General features: G+C 43.4%; 1 protein-coding gene across 10 annotated transcripts; it reads left to right on the top strand.

Annotated features, from left to right (window-relative positions):
• The first annotated feature begins 516 nt into the window (after positions 1-516).
• LOC137433966 (ribonuclease P protein subunit p25-like protein) lies at positions 517-22,029 on the top strand. Of its 10 annotated transcripts, none has more exons than XM_068126497.2 (4): positions 517-574; positions 8,016-8,193; positions 20,445-20,654; positions 21,015-22,029. In XM_068126497.2, the coding sequence occupies exons 2-4, from the start codon at positions 8,017-8,019 to the stop codon at positions 21,333-21,335; spliced, it is 708 nt and encodes a 235-aa protein (XP_067982598.2). In that variant the 5' UTR covers positions 517-574; position 8,016; the 3' UTR covers positions 21,336-22,029. The 10 variants fall into 10 exon arrangements, with proteins under 10 accessions (XP_067982598.2, XP_078642009.1, XP_067982600.2 ...); XM_078785883.1 differs by having other exon boundaries at positions 563-634; XM_068126499.2 differs by having other exon boundaries at positions 565-688.
• Positions 22,030-27,826: the final 5,797 nt, after the last annotated feature.

The raw sequence follows: 27,826 nt of genomic DNA, 5'->3' as shown, positions 1-27,826 counted from the left end.
TGCCCCGCAAACTGACCCTTCAGGTGCGCGGGGATTCTGGGGGGGCGCGTGTGGCGGACACGAAAGCACTGACGTGGTGACATCACCCCGCACACCAAGTGGGGATGGGCCACGCCAGGGAGAGAGGCGTGGCCTCACGATATACACGGGGCGCGCAGCCCTGAGCAGCTTAGTGTTACAACTTACAGTGAGCTCCTGAAATAAAGACGCTTATAAATTACCACTTGTCCGCTTCCTCCTTGCTCGCAAGCAGCGCGCGTAACGCCGCGCTTTAGTAATATATATAATTATACATATTATAGTGGCCGTGGTGGTGTTGTTTACGCTAGTTATGGTAACATATATAATTATACATATTATAGTGGCCGTGGTGGTATCGTTTGCACGAGTTATGGTAACATATATAATTATACATATTATGGTGGCCGTGGTGGTATCGCTTGCGCTGGTTATGATAACATATATAATTGTACATATTATAGTGACCATGGTGGTATCGTTTGCGCTAGTTATGGTAACATATATAATTATACATATTATAATGGCCGTGGTGGTATCGTTTGCACGAGTTATGGTAACATATATAATTATACATGTTATAGTCGCCGTGGTGGTATCGCTTGCGCTAGTTATGGTAACATATATAATTGTACATATTATTATAGTGGCCATGGTCATGGTGGTACTGGTACGCTTGCGCTAGTTATGGTAGCATATATAATTATACATATTATAGTGGCCGTGGTGGTATCGCTTGCGCCAGTAATATGTAAACGTTCCTTTGAGGTTTGCTTCCTTCATGAGTACATAGTGTTTCTGCTGTATAGTTATCATTTTGAGATCTAGAAACATCAATATATTTGAAGACGAAAGGGTCATTTAACAGTGGAAAGCGTAATTTAATTGGAAGTTAAATTATTTTGGTTGGTTGTGATTGTGCACGGACCTTGTTTATTACTGTTAACAGTTACGTATTCGTAAAGATGACTTAGACGTTGGTTAAGTTTGACAAGAAAACCCTTCTTTTCTTACTCCTTTGAGAAGTTAACCGAGTTCCGTGATTAAGGTATCTTTCATTATGCCTGTACTGTATTTGCTTATATACTGTAACTGTGCGTGTGTTTCATTATCATTGTACTGTATTTGCTTGTACTGTAACTGTGCCTGTGTTTCATTATCATTGTACTGCATTTATGTCTGTTTCCTTGTACTGCAACTGTGCCTGTTTGTACTGTACCTGTCTATATTTGATTATATGTTTTTGTACATGTGTGTGATTACTGTACCTGTATCTCTGCCTTGCCTGATTATACTGTACCTGTGTCTGTATTTGTTTATATATGGTTTCTGTACATGTGTGTGATTGTACTGTACGTGTATCTCTGCCTTGCCTGATTATACTGTACCTGTGCCTGTGTTTCATTATCATTGTACTGTATTTATGTCGTTTTCATTGTTCTGCAAATGTGTCTGTTTGTACTGTACCTGTGTGTATTTGATATATGGTTTCTGTACATGTGTGTGATTGTACTATACTTGTGCCTGTATTTGATTATATGGTTTATGTGCAATGTACATGTGTGTGATTGTACTGTACTTGTGCTTGTATTTGATTATGTGGTTTCTGTACATGTGTGTGATTGTACTGTACATGTCTGTATTTGAGTAGATGGTTTATGTACATGTGATTGTACTGTACATGTGTCTGCATTTGATTATATGGTTTCTGTACATGTGTGTGATTGTACTGTACATGCGTCTGTATTTGATTATATGGTTTCTGCACATGTGTGATTGTACTGTACCTGTATCTCTGCCTTGCCTTATTATACTGTACGTGTCTATTTGATTATATGGTTACTGTACCTGTGTCTCTTCCTTGCCTGATGACACTGTACCTGTGCCTGCGTTTCATTATCATTGTACTGTATTTATGTATGTTTCATTGTACTGCAACTGTGCCTGTGTTTGATTGTACTGTACCTGTATCTATTTGATTATATGGTTTCTGTGCATGTGTGTGATTGTACTGTACATGTCTGCATTTGAGTATATGGTTTATGTACATGTGTGATTGTACTGTATGTGTCTATTTGATTATATGGTTTCTGTGCATGTGTGTGATTGTGCTGTACATGTGTCTGTATTTGATTATATGGTTCCTGTACATGTGTGTGATTGGGCTGTACTTGTGCCTGTATTTGTTTATATGGTTTATGTACATGTGGAATGAAGGTATTGGAAAGGGTGTTGGAGAGGAGGATAAGGAAGAAAGTTAAGATCGACGAAATGCAGTTTGGATTTATGCCAGGAAGAGGAACGACAGACGCGCTTTTCATTGTGAGGCAGTTGCAGGAGAAGTACATGGAGAAGAGGAAGAAGTTGTTTTTTGGGTTTGTTGATCTGGAGAAAGCATTCGATAGGGTTCCACGCAAAGTATTGACATGGGCATTGAGGAAGTTAGGAGTGGAGGAATGGTTGATCAGAGTAGTGATGGCAATGTACAAAAGAGCGCGCACAGCTGTAAGGACAAAGGACGGGAACAGTGGTGAGTTTGAGGTGAAGGTGGGAGTGCATCAGGGGTCGGTACTAAGTCAACTACTATTTGTAGCTGTGATGGAGGTGCTGGCTCAGAACGTAAAGGAGAGTTTACCGTGGGAGTTGTTGTATGCAGATGATCTGGTGTTGATTGCGGAAAGTATGGATGGACTGAAGGAAAAGATGAACAAGTGGAAGGAATGTATGGAGACAAAAGGTCTGAAGGTGAATATCGGAAAGACGAAGGTGATGGCAAGTGGTAAAGCATGTGGTGAGGTGGAAAGAACTGGGAAGTGGCCGTGTGCTGTGTGCAGGAAGGTGTCGGAGTGAACTCCATTCAATGTACAATGTGCGCTGAGTGGGTTCATCAAAAATGTAGAGGTCTGAGAGGGTCATTTACCAGTGTGGCAGCTACATTCAAATGTAAGGTGTGCACAGAGGGAGCTGCAGATGGAGGAAATGTTGAGTTGGATCGTGGAGACAGCGTGAAGCTGGAAGGTGTGAAAACATTTTGCTACCTCGGAGACATGCTGAATGGAGAAGGTGGATCAGACTCGGCAACGGTTGCTCGAGTGAGATGTGCATGGAAGAAGTTTCGGGAACTGAGTGGCGTGCTGATGAGGAGGGGAGTGTCGCTGAAGCTGAAGGGAAAGGTGTATGCTGCATGTGTGAGAAGTGTTATGATTTATGGGAGCGAGACATGGGTAATGAACGTAGAGCAGCAACGAAGGCTGGAAAGGGTGGAAATGCGAATGGTTCGATGGATGTGCGGAGTATCGTTGAGAGAGAGGAAGACAAATGATGAATTGCGAAAGATGATGGGAATATTGCCTGTGATTGATGCTGTGAAGAGGAACAGGTTGAGATGGTTTGGTCATGTGTTGAGGAAGGATGAAAGTGACTGGTTGAGAAGAGTGATGGAAATTAATGTAGAAGGAAGTAGAGGACGGGGAAGACCGAGAAAGACTTGGCTAAAGATGGTGGAAGAAGAAATGCGGGCAAGGGTGTCAACAAGGAGAGATGCAGAAAATAGGGCAAAATGGAGAAGATTGTCATGGGGACGCAAGGCTAACCCCCGCCCTTGCAGGGAAAATGGCCTTAAAATGCATGTTGTTGTTGTTGTTGTTGTTTATGTACATGTGTGTGATTGTACTGTGCATGTGTCTGTATTTGATTATATGGTTTCTGTACATGTGTGTGATTGTACTGTACTTGTATCTCTGCCTTGCCTGATTATACTGTACCTGTTCTTGTTTCATTTTCATTGTACTGTATTTATGTCTGTTTCATTGTACTGCAACTGTGCCTGTGTTTGTACTGTACCTGTATCTCTGCCTTACCTGATTATACTGTAATTGTGTCTATTTGATTATATGGTTTTTGTACATGTGTGTGATTGTACTGCACATGTGTCTATTTGATTATATGGTTTCTGTACATGTGTGTGATTGTACTGTACATGTCTGTATTTGAGTATATGGTTTCTGTACATGTGTGATTGTACTGTACATGTCTGTATTTGATTTATATGGTTTCTGTACATGTTGATTTACAGGTTTACAGGTTATATGATTTACAGGTTTACATGTTTAGTTTACAGTTTACATGATTTACAGGCGTCAGGAAGGGCATCCGGCCATAAAAACATTGCCTCAAACAGGGAACCATGATTGTCATGGGGCCCGCAAGGCTAACCCCCGCTCTAGCGGGGAAAATGGCCTTAAAACGATCATTCATATTCATTCATTCATTCATTCATTCATTCATTACATGTGTGTGATTTAACTGTACCTGTATCTCTGCCTTACCTGATTGCAATGTACCTGTGCCTGTATTTTACTGTTCTTGTCCTGATTTGAATTGCCCCTTACCACAACCATATTTGTGTGTGGGAGCATGTCTGCCTGGAAGCTTGTAAAGTGCAGGGTACCAAGTCGATCAGTACTCGCACCGTTATTATTTATAAATTGCATTAATCATTTATACAGTCGGGTTAACAGTTTGATTTCCAAATTTGCAGATGACACCAAGCTTGGAGGAAAGTTATGTTACAAAATAGGGAGGGAGAAAGAGAATGAGATTCTGGAGAGTTTCGGTACTTTAAAAGATTGGCAAATGCAATTTAATGTAAGGTGCTGGGGATGGGTAGGAATAATGAAAATACGGATTACATGATTTGAGGGACAATCTTAGAGCGTGTGACACAGGAGAAGGATTTGGGTGTGGTACGTAATAGATGCACATGGAGATTTGGGGGGGGGGGGGGGGTGAGCAGACATCACAATGCCAAGCAGCTATTGGTAAGGCTAATGTGGCTTTAGATTGTATTGGTAGGGGGATAAATAATATATCGAAAGAGGTAGTGTTATCACTGTATGGTAAGTTAGCGAGGCTTCACCTTGAGTATTCTGTAGTTTTGGTCACCACATCTGAGGAAGGACATTGGTCGAGAGACGAGGTTAATTCCAGGCCCAGCTAGACAAAGCTATGCAGAGCAGCTGAAGGAGACAACACTTTATAAATTAGAAAGGAGCCGATTACGTGGAGATCTGATAAAGATTCATATGATAATTAAGTACATGTGACTTTGTTGTCACAAACTTGTGTGATCAATTCACTCACCACGTGAATAAGATAATTAAGTCCATTGATAAAAAAAAGAAGTTTTTCAACAGAAGGGCCACGTGACCACACCAGGGCCTACAGTTTCAGTGTAAACTAGAACAGCACTCGGTAGAGAGGTTCCGCCGCCTGGTTGGCCACTTAAAAAATGTAATAATTCTCATATCCGATTCCATATTCAGATCTTCACCAAAATCGAATGGAATCGTCCTTGCCAGACACCCAACCGGTCCACCGAGTTTCGTCCAAATCCGTCCACAACTTTTTGAGATATCCTGCTATGTATCGTTTTTGGCCCCATTTCTCAATGGTGAAAAATCACTTTTAAAATTCTAGTAGCCGGATCCGACTCCGGATCTTCACCAAAATCTAATCATTTCGTCCTTGTGACATAAGCTACATCTCTGCCAAATTTCGTCCGAATCCGTCCACAATTCTTTGAGATATTTTGTTCACAAACAAACAGACGGGTGAAAACATAACCTCCATCCACCTTTGGTGGTGGAGGTAATAAGTGGAGCATTTAGTTCGGACGGTAGTAAGGTAGAGGTCATTCTCTTAGAGAGTAGTTGTATGGATGGAATGATCTCCCTGGAAAGGTAGAGGAAGCAGAAACAGTGGATAAGATTTAAACTGGAATCGGATAGGTACCTAGAAACAATGGGGGCAGAGAGGTACATGGACATTGACAGGACTGGTATGTAGTCCAGGTATGGATATGTAATTGTATACATGTGTAGTGAGTGTGATGTGTGGCTGTGTGGACATGTGTGGTGGTGAAAGAAGGCCGCATTCCAGTGGATTGGGAACTGAGTACCCTTGTCCCTCTATACAAGGGGAAAGGTGACCCTCTGGAGTGTGGCTCGTACCGAGCGATAAAGTTATTGGAGCATGGAATGAAGGTATTGGAAAGGGTGTTGGAGAGGAGGATAAGGAAGAAAGTGAAGATCGACGAAATGCAGTTTGGATTTATGCCAGGAAGAGGAACGACAGATGCGCTTTTCATTGTGAGGCAGTTGCAGGAGAAGTACATGGATAAGAGGAAGAAGTTGTTTTTTGGGTTTGTTGATCTGGAGAAAGCATTCGATAGGGTTCCACACAAAGTATTGACATGGGCATTGAGGAAGTTAGGAGTGGAGGAATGGTTGATCAGAGTAGTGATGGCAATGTACAAAAGAGCACGCACAGCTGTAAGGACGAAGGACGGGAACAGTGGTGAGTTTGAGGTGAAGGTGGGAGTGCATCAGGGGTCGGTACTAAGTCCACTACTATTTGTAGCTGTGATGGAGGTGCTGGCTCAGACCGTAAAGGAGGGTTTACCGTGGGAGTTGTATGCAGATGATCTGGTGTTGATTGCGGAAAGTATGGATGGACTGAAGGAAAAGATGAACAAGTGGAAGGAATGTATGGAGACAAAAGGTCTGAAGGTGAATATCGGAAAGACAAAGGTGATGGCAAGTGGTAAAGCATGTGGTGAGGTGCAAAGAACTGGGAAGTGGCCGTGTGCTGTGTGTAGGAAGGGTGTCGGAGTGAACTCCATTCAATGTACAATGTGTGCTGAGTGGGTTCATCAAAAATGTAGTGGTCTGAGAGGGTCATTAACCAGTGTGGCAGCTACATTCAAATGTAAGGTGTGCACAGAGGGAGCTGCAGATGGAGGAAATGTTGAGTTGGATCTTGGAGACGGCGTGAAGCTGGAAGGTGTGAAAACATTTTGCTACCTCGGAGACATGCTGAATGGAGAAGGTGGATCAGACTCGGCAACGGTTGCTCGAGTGAGATGTGCATGGAAGAAGTTTCGGGAACTGAGTGGCGTGCTGATGAGGAGGAGAGTGTCGCTGAAGCTGAAGGGAAAGGTGTATGCTGCATGTGTGAGAAGTGTTATGATTTATGGGAGCGAGACATGGGTAATGAACGTAGAGCAGCAACGAAGGCTGGAAAGGGTGGAAATGCGAATGGTTCGATGGATGTGCGGAGTATCGTTGAGAGAGAGGAAGACAAATGATGAATTGCGAAAGATGATGGGAATATTGCCTGTGATTGATGCTGTGAAGAGGAACAGGTTGAGATGGTTTGGTCATGTATTGAGGAAGGATGAAAGTGACTGGTTGAGAAGAGTGATGGAAGTTAATGTAGAAGGAAGTAGAGGACGGGGAAGACCGAGAAAGACTTGGCTAAAGATGGTGGAAGAAGAAATGCGGGCAAGGGGGTTAACAAGGAGAGATGCAGAAAATAGGGCAAAATGGAGAAGATTGTCATGGGGACCGCAAGGCTAACCCCCGCTCTAGCAGGGAACATGGCCTTAAAATGCATGTTGTTGTTGTTGTTGTAGTGAGTGTGATGTCCGTGAGAGGGTCTCGTCAAAAGGTGAACGTGCTGTCGGTGTTTGTCAGTTCCTCTCCCCGCAACCCCATCACCTCTCCCCTCACCCCGATCCACCCACACCTGAAAAGAATAAAAGCAACTTTGGATGTAGTGCGTGCACATGCACGGAACATACACGGTTATGTCCCTGTGGCTTCCCTACTGTTCATCTTCCCACACACTATTTTACAGTTTAAAAGAGAATGCACGCATGAATGATAAGCCAATTGGCCTCGTGTGTCAACATTCCTTGTGTACTGTATTTTGTCTGTGCTTGTGTTTGATTGTGCCATATCTGTACTGGTTCGTGCGCAATGTTTGGGACTGTTTGGCGCACGGTTATGGTTATTCCAAGCATAACGAAGAATGATTTGTAATGGTAGTGTTCTGACTTGTGCAAGTAATATTTTTTATTTTTACCATTAGGATGAATCCATTAAATGTTCTGCCACTCTTTTCATCTTCCCCCAAAAAAAACCATGATTTCACAGCATGCGCAGAATGGAGAATTATGAACGACACGAGGTGATAGATCAGCCAACACCACGTCCGTTTGAAGATGTGGTTCCAGAAGATCTTATGGTGATCCGTGTAAATGATGGAAGTAAAATCAGAAACCTGCTCACGCCAGTGTTTGCCCGACTTGCCGAGGAAGGACCACGTGCGAAGGTGAGTGTAATATCTCGCCTAATTTGCATGAACGTGTCAGAGGTGCTGCAGAATATTGTGCGGTCACAATGCCACATGTCTTGCAGAGTAATCAAGGATTGCTCATTACTCAATTATCAACAACGTTTTTTTTTTAAATTCAACTATGCTAATCATTTGCAACTTGAAGAAGCAATCTTGATGAGAAAGTATTTAATTGATTGTACAGGTAGTGGCCAAAAAAATGCAAACACCTGGGTAAATGAGGGACACCAAGCAATGGCTTCCACACAGGTGGAGGGAGAAGGAAATAACATCCCAGCATGCTTAGGGTCGTGTATAAAACTGCTGTACATGCCTCTAATTATGGCTGCAAGAGGAGATCCCCCTCCCCAATGCCCCCATCCACAGAGCACGTGTGGTTGCCCAATAGTTTTATGAGCATGACACTGATGTTATCCATATGTCATGGTCTGTTCAGTCACCAGATCTGAACCCAAAACAAGCATTTATGGGATATTCTGTAATTATGCCTGAGACAGCGTTTTCCACCTCCATCATACAGTTGAGTTTATTGTCTCTTGTAGGAGAATGGTGCCACGTCCCTCTTGCAGAATTCCAGATTCTGGTGGACACTATGCCACAGCTCATGCAGGTCATACTGGCTGCACATGGTGGCCCAATGCCCTATTAAGGGATTTGCATTGGTGTTTCCATTTTTTTGTCCACTGCCTGTTGAATACACGGTTCCCGTGCATCATTAAAAGTCATTAAAAGTTATTATATTTGAACCTCTGGTTTTAAGGCCCTTAAAAGTCATTATAATTTACTCTCATGTCATTAAAAGTCATTTGATTTTGGAATTTGGGGAAAAGTGCATACGGAATATGCGCCCAAAACCACTAGTCTTCGACTGGCACCGTAGCACGTGTTTCCTCGATACGAAATCGGAACTGCTCCATATAGCCCAGCAGATATGTGAAAAAATTGTGCTTTTGGTGATACAAGCATGAAATTTTGAACACTGATAGAGCATACTACTAGGAAGATTTTTGGATATAGGGGCATTCAAATATTTTCCTAGGGACAAAATGGCGGCCATTTTAAAAATGGCCGTTTACGGATAATAAGATACACAGTACCGATGTCTATAAAACTAGATTTACTTATTGCTCAAGCACACCTATGATGTTTTTTTCACGTAAACAGGTTGTAAGATCATAATTAAATGTCAACAAACTCACATGACATTTATTTGGTCCTTATTCTTTACAAAAATAATTACTTTTTGAGCTATTTTGAGCAAACTCCAGAAACACAATGGAAATGAAGTGAAAATGCCACATTAACGCTGTGGAAGTGACTTTCACTATAAAACAGTCTACAAAACAGTCTTCCACATGTTTGTGTATATGTAACAGGTGTGTTATTCCTCCTGTATACTATCGTGTGCACTCCCCTGCACAGTGACACAGAGCTGAGCACTGGAGTGCGGCCTTAACACACTTGCACTGTTTCCTGCAACCCTTCTTGCATCCACATCTAATCAATTGTCGGCATGCCTCAGTTGCCTCTGTGAGGGTTGTCCAATATATCCCCCAGCCGTTATTACTCTGTTTCCAACCCCATTCACTTGGCGATGGGAGCTCAGGTGCGCAAATCATCATCTGGCCCCAACAAAAGCCGGCTTGGTAGGCAGCTCTCTTGATGTGTTGTCTGAGGGCTTCTTGCGTTGGTGGGATAGCCTCTATTGATCTACCAGTCTGGGTGAAGAGATGCTTGCGGGCATCGTTAACATGTTCCTGGCTGCTTGTTCGATCGTAGAGCAGAACAACAAAACGCTCCAGTGGATCCATGTTGTCATTTGCAGTTGAAATGGTTGGTGTGGCAGCCAGTGCGCAGAAAGCTGAGGTGACCTCATCATAGGCTTTCCATGTTTCCCATGCTGTTTTCTTCCCCCTTCCGCCGAAGCAGGACACGGTGTCACACCCAGTGAAGGCGTGGAAGAATGGCAACCCTCGGCACTTGTTTGGTCCCAGTGCCACAGCCATCTTGTGAGCTGCCAAGTGCCTGAAATTCTTCCCTGTGCCAAAAGCAACCCAGAGTTCATCGATGTCAAGATATCCAGTTGCTGCCACTGCAAGGATCAAAACATCTGTGTCCACTGTGCGGATTGACACCTTGGTATAGCCCTGTCTGACTGCATCTTGGACATGGAGTAGTATCCTTGTATCTGCCTCCTCGTGACTACACGGGGAAAGACCAGTAACATCTCGTGGCTGTGTACAAAAAACTTCTTTGTGGTTTGTGGTGACGATTTGCTTGTCAGTCTCAATGTTTGCTATCCTCGTTGCTAGAAAGTCAAACAACTCCACCTTGTTCTCGTCTATGCGAAGGAAGGCCTGCCAGTTTCGAGGGATGGAACTAGATGGCTCAACTCGTCTCCTGGTGCCTTTACCCCTCGTCTTCCTGGTGTCGGCTTTCAAACTGTCTGGGAAATATTCATCCCAGATAATATCAACCCTGCTCTTATTTTGTATCTGAGATGTGATGTATGGCAAGAATACTAGTGATGCATACTCAGAGAAGGTCTTCGCATTACGAGGTGCCAGCATGTTCACGATGGCTGCTCCATCCAGGATCATGACTTCAACAGGGGGGCTTACATCATCATTTTCCCGTGAGGTGATCAGATCTTCTAAGCACCCAACCAGATCAGACTTGGTTCCAAGCCGGATTTTGCCCATTTGTGACAATGCAGGGGGACAAGCTTGGTTTTCATGTGCAAAGAATTCATCAAGATCTCCATTCCGTGTCTGGGATGCAATAAACAGCCTGGAGAACAGAACGCAGTCATTCTTCAGAGATACCACCTTCAACTCTGTTCTTGACTTCTCTCTGACTGGGGGTCGGCTGAAGAGAGGGAGATTGTTTCTTTTTATTGGGTCAGTGATAGGCTTTGTCTGATGTACAAGCCTCTCGTTCACATATGTGTCATACTGTTCTTTTCCCAGCTTCTCGATCTGGTAAAGGGTGTTGATGACTGCTGGGTCTGCCAGGTCTCTGCTGTCTAGCACCAAGAGATCTTTGCTGTCGTCACAGAATGGGTTCCCCATCTCTCCTATGACACGGGTGAGTGCTCTCACATCTCGAGCAAAGGCTACCTGCGTGTGCTTTGTCTGTTCATGGTGTTTTAGTTCAGTTTTCCTAATTCTTTTTTCTGTTGTGGCCTCGAACTTATAGATCAGTTTGGCCATCTCTGGACCAGACACCATCCATCGGCGCAAAGCTGCAGCATTCTCCGTAAGACCTACAGCCCCTCCATCACCTTTCACCAATGCATTATTTTGCTCGTGTGCCTGGTCTAAGGCTATGGCAGAGAATGCACGTGTAGTCTTCTTCATGGTGAAGTTTCCTGCCAGAAACTGTGCGTATACAGTTAGATGCTTTGTTGCAAGTGTCACCATGTCGCGCAAGTGAACTGGGATCCACCTGGCATAGTTTGTATGTCCCAAGGCGAAGAACCATGGTACAAGCTTGGTCAGAGCATCAGTGTACAGTTGGAAGTTTCCTTCACGGACGGATCTCACATAGATCAGGACTGCCAGTTCTAGCTGCATAATTAGGAACCAGAACTGAAACTGTGGACTTGCATTGGCTTGTTCACCGCACCAGTCATCTAGTGGTATCGTATCCTGTCCCTCATCTAGTCCACTGGTGTACTGGCTGTAGGCTTCCTTCAGGAGAAGATAGAGAGTACTGGCTGTGACTTGGTGTGCTCGTCGTGTGCGTGTTACATGGGTCACTTTCAGGAAGGAATCAGCAGTACCACTTGTAGCAACCCCTGCAAGCATCAGAACGCCTGTCCACCCACTGCTATCCAGAAGGTCACCGAGGGTTTTCCATGCTGCCATCTCAATATGGAGTCCACCAAAGACCATGACGAAGTGATCTTCTCCGTGTGTTTCTGGCCATCTCCATTGGATCTGTTTGGCAAGTGTGTACAGTGGCTGATCAAGTGTGATTACAGGGATCTGACCTGGATTCAGAATATCGATTGCTTTCTTGATGACATCCATGGAGTGACGAATCATTGCCACAGATTTTGCCTGGTCATAGAAGAGAGGCAGCAATGAAGTTAAGGCCACACTACACTCTGGTTCTTCTGGAATAGACTGCTTGCTGGCATGGTATCCAGCCCATGATACTGTCTCGTCTCCCTTAAGTGGTGTGTCAGATAGCACTGTCTTCTCCATCTGCTCCAGCCACCTGTCAAAATGCAAGATAATGAACACAATTAAGAACAAACAAGTCCACACAAGTTAACAAGTCTTGGTTATTTAGGTACACATATAACTGTCCACAGTTCAAACACAATAATCAGTTACCTGTACTAGCTCTCCAAGTGCTATACCGTGATTGATATCATCTTGTTCATTCAGTGTTGTGCTTGTGGCCCTTGCTTTGTTATAAAGTGACACCAGACACTTCACGTGGTACTGTGCATCTTGTGCTATAAGGTCACCTGCACTCAGTTTAGCAAGAAGTGCCTGATCTCCTAGTTTCAGGGCAGCTGTCCTGACATGTTTATCGAGGTCGAAGGTGGAAGCTTTTCGCAGAGAATTAGTACCCGCTGGTTTGTCACAAAAGAAACACTTTTCAGGCTGTGGCTGTGTGTGGTCTACATGTACTCTGTGACGGGTGTACTTTCTTGAGACACTTGCGGTTTCTTCACTAGACGTTTCTCTTTTTTGTGCCCGATGCAGTTCAGTTTTGTTGTATTTCAGTCTGCATGAATCATGCCACTTAGCCTTGTGGCTCTGGAAGGTTGACTGGATACCTTCACCATCGTCCAGGCGGGACAGTTCTAGAGATTTTGGCAGGCAGCCCATCTGGCTGAAGGTGAGGAGATAATCTGCAAGAGTTTGGTATCCGGACCCTGTGGTTCGCTTGGAATCAGCTGGACAGGCAAGGGCCTCATCGGTGACCTCCTGACATAACACACACTTCTCCCAATCTGTCAGATAAGGCATGTTTGTTCCAGATGTACTAGGGCTTTGGGGGTCTAATAGCTTGAAATTTTTGTTGGCCATTGTCAATTAAGCATTATCCACCACCACCATCCAATCAATATACAAATTGGGAACCAAATCTAGGTAGCTACTACAGTCAATGAGCGAAGGTGCAGTGCAGTCGAGTTATCATCTGAAAAAGAAATACATACATTATTATCATAAATATAGTAATTCGCTTTCGTAACTTTTCACTAGCCTTGCATTGTTCCTTATAGTCACCTAGTCTATGATAGGAAAGTTCATAAAGCTACATCAAAGTTGTTCATATAAAGGTATTGAACCAAAATTACACCCAGGAGAAATCGGATAGTCATGCAAAGTTAAATAATTAAACCGCTAGACCAGTCCTGTCTATTGCAATGGTAAACCATTTGTTCTGCCCCTTATAGGCCACCGTAGATTCCAATTTTGAACCCAGTATGAAGGTATTGCATAGCATGTACATGACAATTTATAATATGCTCATTACATTGTGTTTCAATAGCAGCACAAATGACAAGTCTGAAATAATAGGTAAATATGTCCTTCTTAGCCGCCATTTTGTAAAATGGCCGCCATTTTGGGCCAAGGAGAAATCTGGAATGCCCCTACATCCAAATTTCACTGTAAGGGTATGCCCTAACTGTGTGCCAAGTTTCATGCTTGTATCATCAAAGGCACAATTCTACCACAATTCTTCACATATCTGCCGGACTAATAGTACTTTACGTGTTATAGGTCCTCTGAGCCATATATAGCACTAGTGAGGTACACGTGATATGCATTATGCATGGGTGGGAGCCCAAATGCAGACAGACAATGCGGAAACTGCAAATGCTAAACCATGAACCAATACATTTCCACATTCCTGTGCCACCTTCAGTCGAAGACCCATAAGAGCCCCGATCACCCATTTTGTTCATTTCCCCGCTTGATTTTTTTCACTCATTTTATCCATCTGCACCTCCATGTATGCACTGAATTGCGTCATGATCAAATCCATGTCGAACCGCGCCTGCGTCGCGGTTTCAACCAACGCCCCCGCTCATAATTTTGAGGTATGTGGAACGTATCCCAGGGCCGAATCCTACACTCCTGACACCAATTTTGTTGCGGATCCCGGTTCTGTCGACGTACTAGGGGAGGAGGGGGTGGGGGGGAGGAGTGAAGTCTCCGGTTCCCCTTAGACACAGAGTCGACAGGGCCCACGGCCACGACGAAGCTCGCGCCCGGCGGCTCGCGAAGCAACTTCAATCGCCAATCTCCCAACCACGGGCTGAAGGGTTATCGACCGGGATTCCGAATACCTTCGAAGCACGTGGCTGACAAAACCGGGGATTGAGCCCCCCGCGATTTCACACCTTATTCCAATCGAGTGCACCGAGCGGTTTTATTGCGCTGGTGTGAAACACGGTTATGCTGCGTGATTTATGGGCCTGATTAAAGTCAACTCGGTTCGGACTATGCTGGGCCAATGGAGGAAAAGACATACTCAAACAGGTTTGAAAGGAAACGAAATGTACACGTTTTCTTTACAAAAAGGACAGATGAAGGACGAGGGGAAGGGAAGGGAAGTTTTGCTGGGGAAGAGTCCAGACCTGATTGGTTGTTTACGTGTCCACGGCCTCTCATTGGCTGCTCGTTGGTGACGTGGGCGGTTCCTTTAGCCACGCCTACCACAGCCGTCGTTGATCACGTGGACTGTAATTTTAGCCACGCCGACCTGCACATCACCACGTCTTTGTTCTTCAACCATACGAAGGTTTGAATCCTGCCTAAACTCGACGTATATCTGCTTTAATTATTACACAATGGGAAGGGAGCTAATCTTTACATTTAATAAGAAATAACTGACTACTGCAGGCTACATAAATAAATAAATAAACACCTTTAGAGGCCATTTTTTCCCCGCAAGCGGGGGTTGGCCTTTTTCGGGGACTGTGGTTGTTGTTGTTTTTCGGTCCCCTTTTTGAAGCAATGTTTTACGGCCGGGTGCCCTTCCTGCCGCCAACCCTTTTTGTCGCCTTTTACGACAAGCAGGGAATTACCAGTGAACTGGTACTCAATTAGCCGACCTCGGAAGGATGACAGGCTGAGTCAACCCCCCTGGTGTTAATTCAGCGATCGACCGGGATTCGAACCCAGGATCCTAGGATCCTAAGCTGGCACCCTAGCCGCTAGCCCAATTGTTGTCGTGTAATTAACTAGAGGGGGTTCGTTCTTTATTGCAAAACCACAACAATGTTGTCAGCCAGATGAACTTATTAGCCTTGTCAACACACTCCTCTTGTAAATCGAATTGATTTATTTTAGTGTTTTTGTGGCAGCCTTGACAAGGTCCACATTGACTAGGCTATACCATACAACTTGACCCTTTGTTGGCTCACCATTATTTACTCCAATGTACAAATCTGGCTCGGGTAAAGAATTGCTAAGATGCTTTACCTGATCCAGAGTCTCAAGAATGTTATTAAATGGTAGAGGTAGAAAGAACATGTTACCCTTGCATGTTTTAAGCGAACTATACAAAGGTACTTTTGCAGTATCATGTACGAAGGCCGACTACTCTTTGATAGCATTTGATACGGTGAATGAGTTACCGACTCAAACAATCCAATTTTGCCTATTCATCCGGAATTGGAAGTGTTTACAATCTGTTGAGGACACAACATGGTGGCAATCTATCTTTCTTGATGAGTGGCTTTTAGTAGTTGCACCTGTAGAGCACTTGCTCGTTCGCATGTGGGTTGTCCTCTAATATACAGGCTTTTAAAGCGGGCAAAACGTTTGAACCAAGGTTCTCAAAGGTTCACTTTTCTTAGACTCTGATGCAGGTATTTACATCTACAACACGATCATCATTCATTCCCTTTTTTAAGTCACTTATTACCTGTGCATCCATAATCAATAACTGATTCTACATTCCTAAGGACAGTCAGTACCTACAACATCAGCACACTGCTTATTGCAGGAGTCAAGATTATTTGTTAACAAGGTTTCAAGATCCTGTACCTTGGTGATTACCATTAGAGAATGTAACTCACCACCACATAGAGATTTGTCTGTACTTGGAACACCCAAGTGGCTCCTAATTGCATAGTGTATACATAGTGTATAAAACATAGTGTATACATGATCCAAGTATGTTCTCAACACACCGCAATAGGTAGATGCTGCTCTCGGTACACGAAGTTGATTACACCATCCCCCATCATTGAAACAAACCACGGAGTGACCTAGCAACTCTCTAACATTACTGCCAGGGTCTCTGCTACTAACTCTGGTGTAGTGTTAATTATGAGACCCATCACCACGTGCATCTGAGGCAGTTCTCAGCTGTTGCATGGTTTCCTGAAATGCCTGCTTGAGGTTAATGATGGCTTCTGCTTCAGTGACTACTTTACATTAACTACAAGAGTTCCATTACACAGGCTGCTGTTTCCCTTTTCACTTGTTACCTTCCATTTCTGACTTGCCAATTCCATTAGCAACTACACATCCACCATTTGCATCAATGGGAATGGCAGAGGATCTCTCTGCAGGCCGATAAGGCTCAGTCATAATAGGAATGCTCAGAGAAAGCAGTATGCCATCTTTCCACAAAATCATCTGGTCCTTCAATATCGAGGCTTTGACTCTTCTTGCGGTATTGAGCAAAGCACCATCGTGCTCTTTGCGCAGTTGCAAAGCTTTGTTGAGCAATCTATTAGCCGATATTCCATCTACAGACAGTTTTGATCATGATCTGAGACTTGATGCAGACTTGTACTGTCTCTTAAAAGCTTCTAATAGTTGAACTCTTGTACTGTCTAAAATACAGATGATGATGCCATATGTCCTTCACATGCAGTTCTTTTACAGCAGGCTTGTGCTCTGCTAACAGGTAACTGCCTTTCCTGAAAGCTCGTATTTCCTCCATGTTTTGCATCGTACTTTTTACACCACTCGACTTTTAGCTCTTGCATTTGTAGCATAATTAATGTGAGCTGCTGTCTTTGTCCTGTCAGGATTAGTGCTTTTAGGAACACAGGAATTTGCCTTTCACTCTGAGTCAGCATTACACTTTGGACAAAGACACCTTCTGGCTTAACAAAGACAAAGACACCTCCTTTAACCTTCTGGCTTAACACTTTGGACAAGAAACAGAGTTCCTTTCCTTTGTTTTCAACAATTTCCATTTATTTTGGGCCCTTTTCGCTCGTAAATTGCACATTTTGCCGTATCCATGAGGCGATCCAACCCACGACAGAGACTTCACGGCAGACAGTGAGTTTTACAGGAAAGAGTGCGTTTTATGGGAGAATCTCTCTCTGCACATGCGTAAATGGCGTTCAATAGGTTGTGCTGTATTGTGGTTGTATTTTTTTAATGCAATCAAAATAATTATTGTGGTATGGGTACAATACCCAAGAGACAATGTCGCTTCCTACGGTTGGAATCATTGTAATTGTTTCAGCCATTATTGTGCTATGCTGGACCGCCTTTGTGAACAATTTGGCTGATGGGCAATTTGGTAATTTGGTACTAGCGATGTATTCAGGAATCATTTTCATTTTTGTTCATGAAAACATTCCAGAATAAACGGTATGGCTTTCAAAGGCTTGAATGACTTTCGGCATATCATTTTGTCCATAATTGATGGGGCGGCCATTTTATTCCTGTCCCATTCCTACATAGGGAGTACTACCGTACTGCATGATAAGCTTCTGAGCGAAAATACAAAATCGCCTCCCCTTCCAAAATAATATTACACACATTAAATAATTTGTATCAGCATCCTATAAAAATCCAAATCTATCCCCTTTTATCCTGGTGTTGGCTTAACGGTTAGGGTGCTGGCTTGGGATCCTAGGATCCTGGGTTCGAATCCCGGTCGATCGCTGAATTAACGCCAGGGGGGGGGGGGGGGGGGGGTCGACTCAGCCTGTCATCCTTCCGAGGTCGGCAAATTGAGTACCAGCTTGCTGGGATGAATGATCCCTGTGTGTACCCCGATTTAGAATAGGTACACCGTATCCCTGCGCATCGTAAGAGGCGACTCAGGGTTGGCGTCAGGAAGGGCATCCAGCCATAAAATAAACATTGCCTCAAACAGGGAACCATGATTGTCATGGGGCCCGCAAGGCTAACCCCCACTCTAGCGGGGAAAATGGCCTTAAAACAATCATTCATTCATATTCATATCCCCACACTTCTCAAATTGCACTGCCTCACATCTCTGTATTAGAACGTGTGAATGAAATGCTTTTGTATGTCGTATTTTAGTGTTTTTGGAAATTTCTCTTTTGCTTTCTTGTTTCCAAAAACCTGCTGGGGCCTGCCTTAATGGTGCCAGAACACTTTGATTATCGAGAATAACAGATTGTCAACCTCCAGACTACAAAGAACAAGTGCTTCCTTTTCTACAATGGCCTTATCTCAGATCATCAATCTACCTTGGGCATGCTGCTCTTACTCTCCTAACAATGGATGGAGGCCCTCGATGTCAGACGTGATTAGGGCCGTGTCTCCAGAAATGTCTCGAGCTGTCTATACAGTTTGGAATCCTGCCTTTCTCGACAAACACTCTGCCCTTGGCGTCCAAGGTTGACTCCACACATGGCTTACTCACTATTTCTACTCTTGGAGCTAACGTGTGGCTCTCAACAGCATCCTTTCATCTCCTCTTACTGTCAAAGCTGGAGTGTTCCAAGGCAGTATTCTGGGCCCACTCATATTCCTGATTTTCATCAGTGATCTCTCTGACTATCTGGAAAATCCCCTTTATCTATTTGCTGAATACTACATCCTCTGTCTACCTGAAGGATCCCTCATCCTTTAGACAGGCAGGCGGCAACCTCTTCCCTCTCTTCAGACCTTGGCAAAATCACAAGCTGCTCAAACACTTGGAATATGTGTTTCAATCATGAGAAATCTCACACTCACAATCTCACACTCACAATCTCACACTCACAATCTCACACTCACAATCTCACACTCTCTCTGAAAGGACTGTTAAGCAAACCCTCCCATCTACTTTCTGAACAATTCTCTTGAGGAGGTTCAGTCATTCAAACTCTAGGGTCTCATTATCAGCCATGATAATTCTTGGGCAAACACATTTCAAAGTTGAGTTTGAGCTCAACTTTTGTTTGAGTTTGAGCTGGCCTACAAGGCCAGCTGCTGATTGGGCATCCTACAATGTGCAAAGTCCTCCCTTGGCATGCCCGAACTCATATCCACCTACTACAAGGCTTTCATCCGCAGCTTGATGTAGTACTGCTCTCCCCTCTGGGCTGGCTCCCCTGCATCACATCTTGCTTGACCTAATGCCGTGGAAACCAAGGCCTTTTAATATTATTGAAATCTCCAGTAATGAAGCTCAGTCTACGAGCCTATCGCTTCGCCATAGCTGACATGTCTGTGGTCTCTCTGTCTTCTACTGCCTCTTTTCTGGTCTTGCACCCTCTGTTCTGCCCATGCTCTGTCCCCTCCCTCTTCCCCTACCCTCCTCCTCAGGTTTCTGCAGGGCTCGCATGGTCCACCCCCTTCCAGTGGAACTACCTAAATCCAGTATCACTGCTCAACTCCATTTTTCCCCCATCTGTGAAACCAACTTTCACATCCTCTTCAATCTCATTCATCCCTCAAGGTTTTCAAGACAGCTGTTCACCACCATCCTAGATCGTCTCCAATGTGAAACCTTGTTAACTTGATGCAATATGCCTGCACCAGACATTTGCATATGGAGGCAACTTGCGATTTGATTCGTGGGCCATTACACTTTGAAGTATCCATTGTGTTAAAACAAAATTCTGGCATGTATATCGTTTGTTAGATTGTTAATAAATGTAATGATGCTCCGGCATAAATGTGATGACTTATTTTGTCCACAAAATCTTAGTTCATGGAAGATTGAGGTGACAGCACTGGCACTGCACTGTCAGTGGGGAAACATGTGGACACGACACTCTGTGTCTGTAAATGTAGCGTAAGATTTTCCACAGCATTTTTTAAATGTTTGTTTGAAAATTTGAAGACAAACTGATATTGTTTTTAATGTGAAGACAAATTTTGAATCATCACATCTTGCACAGTTGCACATCATGTTGAATCCCTGTTTTTTTTTGTTGTTATTTTTTTTGTTGTTTTTTTCAGCTTCCATTGACCCCTGAATTTTTTAACCTTCATTTTGGTGGCCCCCTGAACAGTTGCACATCAAGTGATTCTTCTACGCAGGTTGCGTTTGTGGGAAGGGGCAAATCTGCACCAGCGAAAACTGTGACTTGTGTGGAGATTGTGCGTCGGAGAGAGCCATCCCTGCATCAGATAGCCCGCCTCGCTTACCACGTTGTCGAGGAGTGCTGGAAGCCACTGGTACCGGAATCTGGCTTGGACAATCTTACAGTCACTCGACAGATTCCAACAATTTCTGTGTTGCTCTCGAAGGTAGGTGCAACGCTGACTTCAAAGTATGGGACCCCTGCACTGTTGCAAGTCATTGTAAAATCGGGTGTCTCAATAAAATGTATGCAGATTTTATATATCAAACTACTATTTTTGTCGTTCTGCACTACCTTGTGGGTAAAAGCTGATTGATAATGTGTATTTATTCCATCACATGATAACGCCATCTGTTAGGTATTAGTAACACTCGACATCACCCCCTCTCTGCTACTTTAAAAAAAAATTCTCTGGAATATTAACGTTTGTACACCTTTTATTGAGACACCCTGTATATTAATCAACATCTGAGACCAGTTCAAATGTTTTCTGGTACTCTAGGATAACACCTTTTCTCTCCTGCAGGATCCCTTGGACCCATCATTACCTGGTTATCAGCTACCTGGCCCATTTCTTGGCAGATGGCCTGAGTCAGAAGAACAAGGAAAGACTGGCATGACGACTGGATCGGTTGAGAAAAAGTCAAAATGGAAGGGACCGTTTCGGGGTCATATTCGAAAAGGAAGAGCCAAGGAAACCAGAGGTGGAGGGATGGATGGGCCACAAAGGGGAAGAGGGATTACATCGAGTGAAGGGCGACTGCGTTCTCATAGAGGCCGGGGGTATTCTGGTCCAGGGCACAGAGCAACCTTTCCAAGTGGTGGAAGCGGAGTTGCAAAGGTCTAGAGTGCAGGAAATGCGCAAGAGCATTGCTGAAGATCTGGAAGAAGCTCAAATGTACCGGAATTCGACACATTTATGTGACCGCTACCAGAAAAGTTATTGTGATTGTATTTTGTTTTTACTGTAAACTTGACCCTTGCTGTAGATATGTTAAAATATACCTGGAGTTCTTCAAAACAATTTTGGACTACTTTTGTCTGGCATGGTTCTTGCATTGCCCTTAAAATTCAGAAAATCATTATTTTGTTGATTGGGTATCATTTTTGTGATTCCTGTTCCCCTTGGAGACCAATTGAGTGGAGTGGGGATGAGATTATTACATGACTAGCAAATGCAGCCATCCCCGTTGATGGGAAAGGCAATCAAAAGTACCCGTCCCGTGATTGGAAACGTTTAAGTTGATCTAGCAATTTAAATTATTTCATTGACTTTAAAAAGGTTAATTGTGTTGCACTCTTGGTTTTAACCAGAGCCAAAGCACTGAGTTACTTAACTACTTAACGCCCACCGCAAAATGGTGGTGCAACATCGGGTGGGGACAGTTCAACTTGTCTAAAAAAAACAACAACAAAAGAGGGCAAAATATAGCGATATAAAATTGTGTTACTTCATGAACATCTGTATTAAATCTACTTTAATCCATTCATGTTGATTTTCGAGATACCTGGAAGGGACAATAAAGTGACTGAGTACATTGCATCAAGAAAAGTAAAATGAAAATGCAATATAACCAATCGGCAGCTTTTGAAATGCTATGAGAAGTAGCTGCTGTAAATGGGAGACGGACAGACAACACCGTTTGCAATATATTGCTACGAGAGGGAAATAGCTGAGCCATGCTGGCAGGGCACAGCTGGTCAGAATCAGGCCGGCCTACCTCACAGTTTAGTCAGCACAGTGTCCTGGAGCTTGGGTGCACACAGACAGGATTAGGATGAGAGGTGTCTTGCAGAATGGGGGTGTGGTGTTGCAATACAGCCTGGCAAAACGATGCAGCCTATTCGCTGACAACCTTAAGCACTGACATCAATTCACAATATAGCTACAAGGCTCGCAATGCTGCCATGAATACTTTGTCACTGTTCTAATCTTCAAAACACTTCATTTGCCCGAGTACACCAATGTATACATTTGTAGCATTTCCAAGATGACCTTTAACAACAACAACAGGCATTTTAAAGGCCATTTTCCCTGCTAGAGCGGGGGTTAGCCTTGCGGTCCCCATGACAATCTTCTCCATTTTGCCCTATTTTCTGCATCTCTCCTTGTTAACCCCCTTGCCCGCATTTCTTCTTCCACCATCTTTAGCCAAGTTTTTCTCGGTCTTCCCCGTCTTCTACTTCCTTCTACATTCATTTCCATCACTCTTCTCAACCAGTCACTTTCATCCTTCCTCAACACATGACCAAACCATCTCAACCTGTTCCTCTTCACAGCATCAATCACAGGCTCTATTTCCATCATCTTTCGCAATTCGTCATTTGTCTTCCTCTCTCTCAACGATACTCCATGTAAGATGACCTTTAACGCCAAACACAAATTGGTTCTTCCCTACGTTTCTACCTTGATCACACTTTTCATCCCTGTAAGAAGGCCAAAATTAAACCGGTATACATTGCCTTCAGAGAAAGTATTCACACCCCTTTTGACTTTTTCAAAAAATTTTGTTACAGCCTGAACTTAAAATGGATTAAATAGATTTTTTTTTGTCACTGATCTACACTTAATACCCCATAATGTCAGTGATCTATATTTTTTTTTAATTAGAAAATTTTACATAATTAAAAACGAAATACAGAAATATCTAATTTACATTAGTGTGGTTTTTGTTTAGAGATTTTTACACAACAATTAAAAATTAAACACAAATATCTAATTTACATAAGTATTAAACCCCCTGAGTCAATACTTCGTAGAAGCACCTTTGGCAGTGATTACAGCTTCAGTCTTCTTGTGTATGTCTTTATCAGCTTTGCAAATCTGGATTTGGGGAATTTCTCCCATTCTTTCTTGCAGATTTTCTCAAGCTTTGTTCCTCTGGAGGAGAGTGTTGGTGAACAGCAATCTTCAAGTCTATCCACAGATTTTCAATGGACACTTCTTTTTATCAATGACCTTCTTTCTTCTACAAATAACCAAATGCACTTGTATTTCGATGACTCAATATTACATTCCTCCATGTTTTTCCCACCTTCCCCCACTCAATCTACATCTTATTTCATCACAGCCACCTCTTTAAATTCGGATTTGGACAAGATTTCCCAGTGGCGCAAATGTAATCGGGTTAAGTTTAATGTTTCTAAAACTCAATTTCTTCCCATCTCTCTCTAAAACCCCTCAACTCACCAATGTCCTTTGAAAGCTCCACAATTACACCATGTGATTCAATAAACCTACTAGGTATTACCCTAACATCTAATTTATTCTGGAATCCACACAATACACAAATAGCTAACTCTGCCCCAAAGAAACTAGGAGTCCTGTTCAGATGTCGAAGATTCCCCTCTGAACAGTTGCTTCAACTATATAAATGATTGATTTGTCCTTATATCGAGTATTGCTCTCACATCTGGGGAGGTTCTAGCTCCACATACTTACTGGACAGATTTGAATTCAAAGTAATCCTATTTCATCAACTCTCCCAATCTGACCTCAAAACTCGACCTGCTCGAATTATGCTGCAATCTTGGCTCTCTTTCTCTTTTCTGCAGATATTACTTTGGTTTCTGCTCCCAAGAACTTGCTGCTTGTAGCTCTGCCATTAGCGAGACCAAGGAATGCGTGTCAAGCCACTACATCACATGATTATTGTGTGGCCATTGGCAACTCGAGAGTGGGCCGCTATGATTTTCGTTTCTTCCCCTCCACTGCCAAACTATAGAACTCTACCTTCTCATGTCTTTCCAAACACTTGCGACCTTCCCCTTTTCAAAAAGCAGATTTTTTTACTTCCTCAAAAACTCTGACTATTCTCTCTTTCTTCACTTTCTATCAGTGCAGTTCTTTTATTTAAGGCCTGGCCTGGATGAGGATCATATAATCCATGACTGGAGCCTTTAACATAAAAAAGAAGGATACCGAAGGACAGTTCTCCCCTTTCCCCACCCCACCCCTCACTTTCCCCCTCTCTCTGTTAGTATGTGTTCTATGCACGGCCACATCTTTTAAGTTACAAACTCCAAATTTGGGGTACAAATACAACATTGTGTAGGTTGTGTGGCCAAGGCTTCATGCGGTGGTGTGGAGGGGTGGGGGGCAGGGAGGGTCATAAATTAGCTTTGTAAATGTGCACCATGTAGCGCCACCTGGTGGTGGTGCAGAGGGTATTACAATGTCCTTTTTTTTTGCCTGGGTGACTGACACAGGTTAAAGCACTTTACCGACATGTAAATTTGTCCTCCTCCCTCCCCTTTTCTCTTCTCTACCCCTTCCTTTCACCTCACCTCTCCCTTCCCCATCCCCACCACCTTCCCCTCTCTCACCGCCAGGTAATGCTGTGTACTTCATCTCGTGTTCTATATATTAAAGTAGCAGAGGTTTTCTGGCGATCTCTTTCTGTCGTTCAGCCCATTGGTTAGACAGTTGGCCTGACTCCACCCACAATGACGTCATTAGTAAAAGGGCTGACTCCACCCACCGGCATTTTGATGTTCATGAAATTCAGGCAGAACACATCTTCGAACCTATCATATTCACAATCGCCATGTGTTACGGATTCGTAACTTCCGTTGTTGTGGTCTTCACCCACTTGACATATTTCTGATATTATGTACTATTATTATTCTCAAAAGGGTTATTATTCATGAACAGTTATCTAAAGTTAAAAAGGCTAACTTTAAATGATACCGGAAACCGAACCGGAAGACGACGGCAGAGAAGAGAGGAGAGGGCGGAGCGAGAGAGTCGGAGAAGAAGCTGGTTGCTTTGCGGTCTGCAACGAACGTTGTCGAGCAAGAGTCACGTACTTTGGATTTCCTGGGAAAAAGGGATTTCCTGCGATAAAGTTGTTATCGCTGTGACAGATCATCCTGCGTGTCAGGTTTGGCGTTAGATTCCGAAGAATCATCGCTGGGTCGTGACGACTCGACAACCACGAGCCGTCGGCCATTTTGACTCGTGCGCGTCGAGCAAACTTTCCTTGCTTCGTCAACCGTTTCCACCGCTTTCAGACGTATATGTGGTGTGTGTGTGCACCGAGGCTTTTGACGATTACTTTGCGTCTCGCCGACCGTGAACAGTGAAAGTTCATACCTGGAGGGTGCCTTTGGATTTCCCAGTTTCCGTGAGTGCGCCTTTGTGCCGCTTTAACCACGTGACCATTTTCTCCGCTTTGGGCCGCGTGCGCCTTTGTGCCGTTTTGGGCGGCGTGTCTGTGCCTGTCCTCGTCCTCTGAATGAGATTCTGGTTTCGATTCGACATTGTTCCGTTGATCACAGGAGGGGACCAACTCTGAGCTCGAAGACGGGAATATAGAGACATTGGGGAAGGTTCTTTTCCACTCACTTGGAGCACAGTGAGTTACCTTATGCATGTTAGCGGATGGTACCATCATAGGAGATATTGATTGTACTCTTGATTCCTATTATTGTTGTACTGTTATTTTTGTGTGATTTTTAATACAATATTTGTTTGTATTATTTGCAATTGGTGTGGTTTCACCATTGATTTTTGACACAGGATAACATATTTTTCTGCCGTGTCTCCTCTCGGGGTTCGGAGGTATACCGAGACCAGGAGATCGTAGAGGAACCCGTAACACATGTCCTACCTTTACATTGCTAGAACATAAACTTCTGGTAGCATGCGAGGCAGTGCTTCATTGCCGATACACCGCCTGAAAAGGGAGGAGAGTTCCATGGGTCCCTGCTAGTATAGATTAATAAGATAACGTATGACCTAAATCACATGTTTATAGAAAAATGAGAAGCTTTGGACAACCATGAAAACTATAAGTAATGTGATACGATTAGCTTTTCTCTTGTCGCAATTGATGAACTCTGGATGTTCTTGATGAACGATTCATGCAATTGATGAACTCTGGATGTTCTTGATGAATGATTCATGCAATTGATGAACTCTGGATGTTCTTGATGAACGATTCATGCAATTGATGAACGATTCACGCAATTGATGAACTCTGGATGTTCTTTATGAACGATTCACGCAGTTGATGAACTCTGGATGTTCTTGATAAACGAGTCACGCAATTGATGAACTCTGGATGTTCTTGATGAACGATTCATGCAATTGATGAACTGGATGTTCTTGATGAACGATTCACGCAATTGAACTTTGGATGTTCTTGATGAACGATTCACGCAATTGATGAGCGATTCACGCAATTGATGAACTCTGGATGTTCTTGATGAACGATTTATGCAATTGATGAACTTTGAATGTTGTTGATGAACGATTCACGCAATAGATGAACTCTGGATGTTCTTGATGAACGGTTCACGCAATTGATGAATTCTGGATGTTCTTGATGAACGATTCATGCAATTGATGAACTCTGGATGTTCTTGATGAATTCTGGATGTTCTTGATGAACGATTCATGCAATTGATGAACTCTAGAACTCTCTTCAAATGGATTTGTTTGAATCCACTTTTACCATCACCAGAGGAGAGGTTATTGCATTTGAGTCTGTTTGTCTGTCTTTTTGTCCACACAGAATAAATATGATTTTCTCTGCAACCGTTGATCCAATTAACAGGAAATTTCCACCATAGGTGCAGCTCCACCTGTAGAATTTCATAATTATAATTATGACGTCATAGGTCACGTGGTATGGGCGCCATCTTGGAAAAACCGAAAAACTTTGCACCTCTATATCTCCCAAAGCGCTGCATAGATAAAATTGAGACATTTCTCATTGTAAAGAACTCTCCATGGGGAATAAAATGTTAATGATGTCATAGGTGCCTCCATTATGACGTCATAATTCGACAAGTACAAAACTTCATCTGATCAAGATAAAACTTCTTCAGCATCATCTCGGGATAAATTGGTGGAGAAAAAAAAATGATGACGTCATCGGTCACGTGGTTCGGCCGCCATATTTGTTTTAACACAAAAGTCTTTAAAACCACTTTTACACGTCCTGACGAGGGTCTCCAATCTCAGATTGCTCTTTCTTGTTTATTCTGTGCAGCCCTTCTAGTCTAGTAGGAAGACTAGGTCCCCCTGCACCCCCCGGAGATATACTTCTAATCAGTGTTTCTAGATTGGAAAAAATGTGTAGAAAATGACTAGCTATGGCCCCAAGCTGAAAAAATGTCCCACATACCATTTTTATGCAAATTACTGCTGCAAATTTTATGCAAAATTATGCAAATTTTATGCAAATTTTTGATGAGGAGTAGAGTTGAGGGGTCTTTGAGGGCTTCATCGAGGTGCTCTCGGTTGCAAGACTGGGTCATTCTGAGAAGCACAGCAGGGTCAGAGATCATGATGTTCTCCTCCTCAGTGAATCTCTCCATCAACAGCCTCTC

Source organism: Myxine glutinosa, chromosome 10, assembly GCF_964187855.1.
Source record: "Myxine glutinosa chromosome 10, kmMyxGlut1.1, whole genome shotgun sequence".
NCBI classification, from domain to species: Eukaryota; Metazoa; Chordata; class Myxini; order Myxiniformes; family Myxinidae; genus Myxine; species Myxine glutinosa.
Note: the sequence above shows the minus strand (reverse complement) of the source record. Positions and strands in the feature narration are given on the sequence as shown.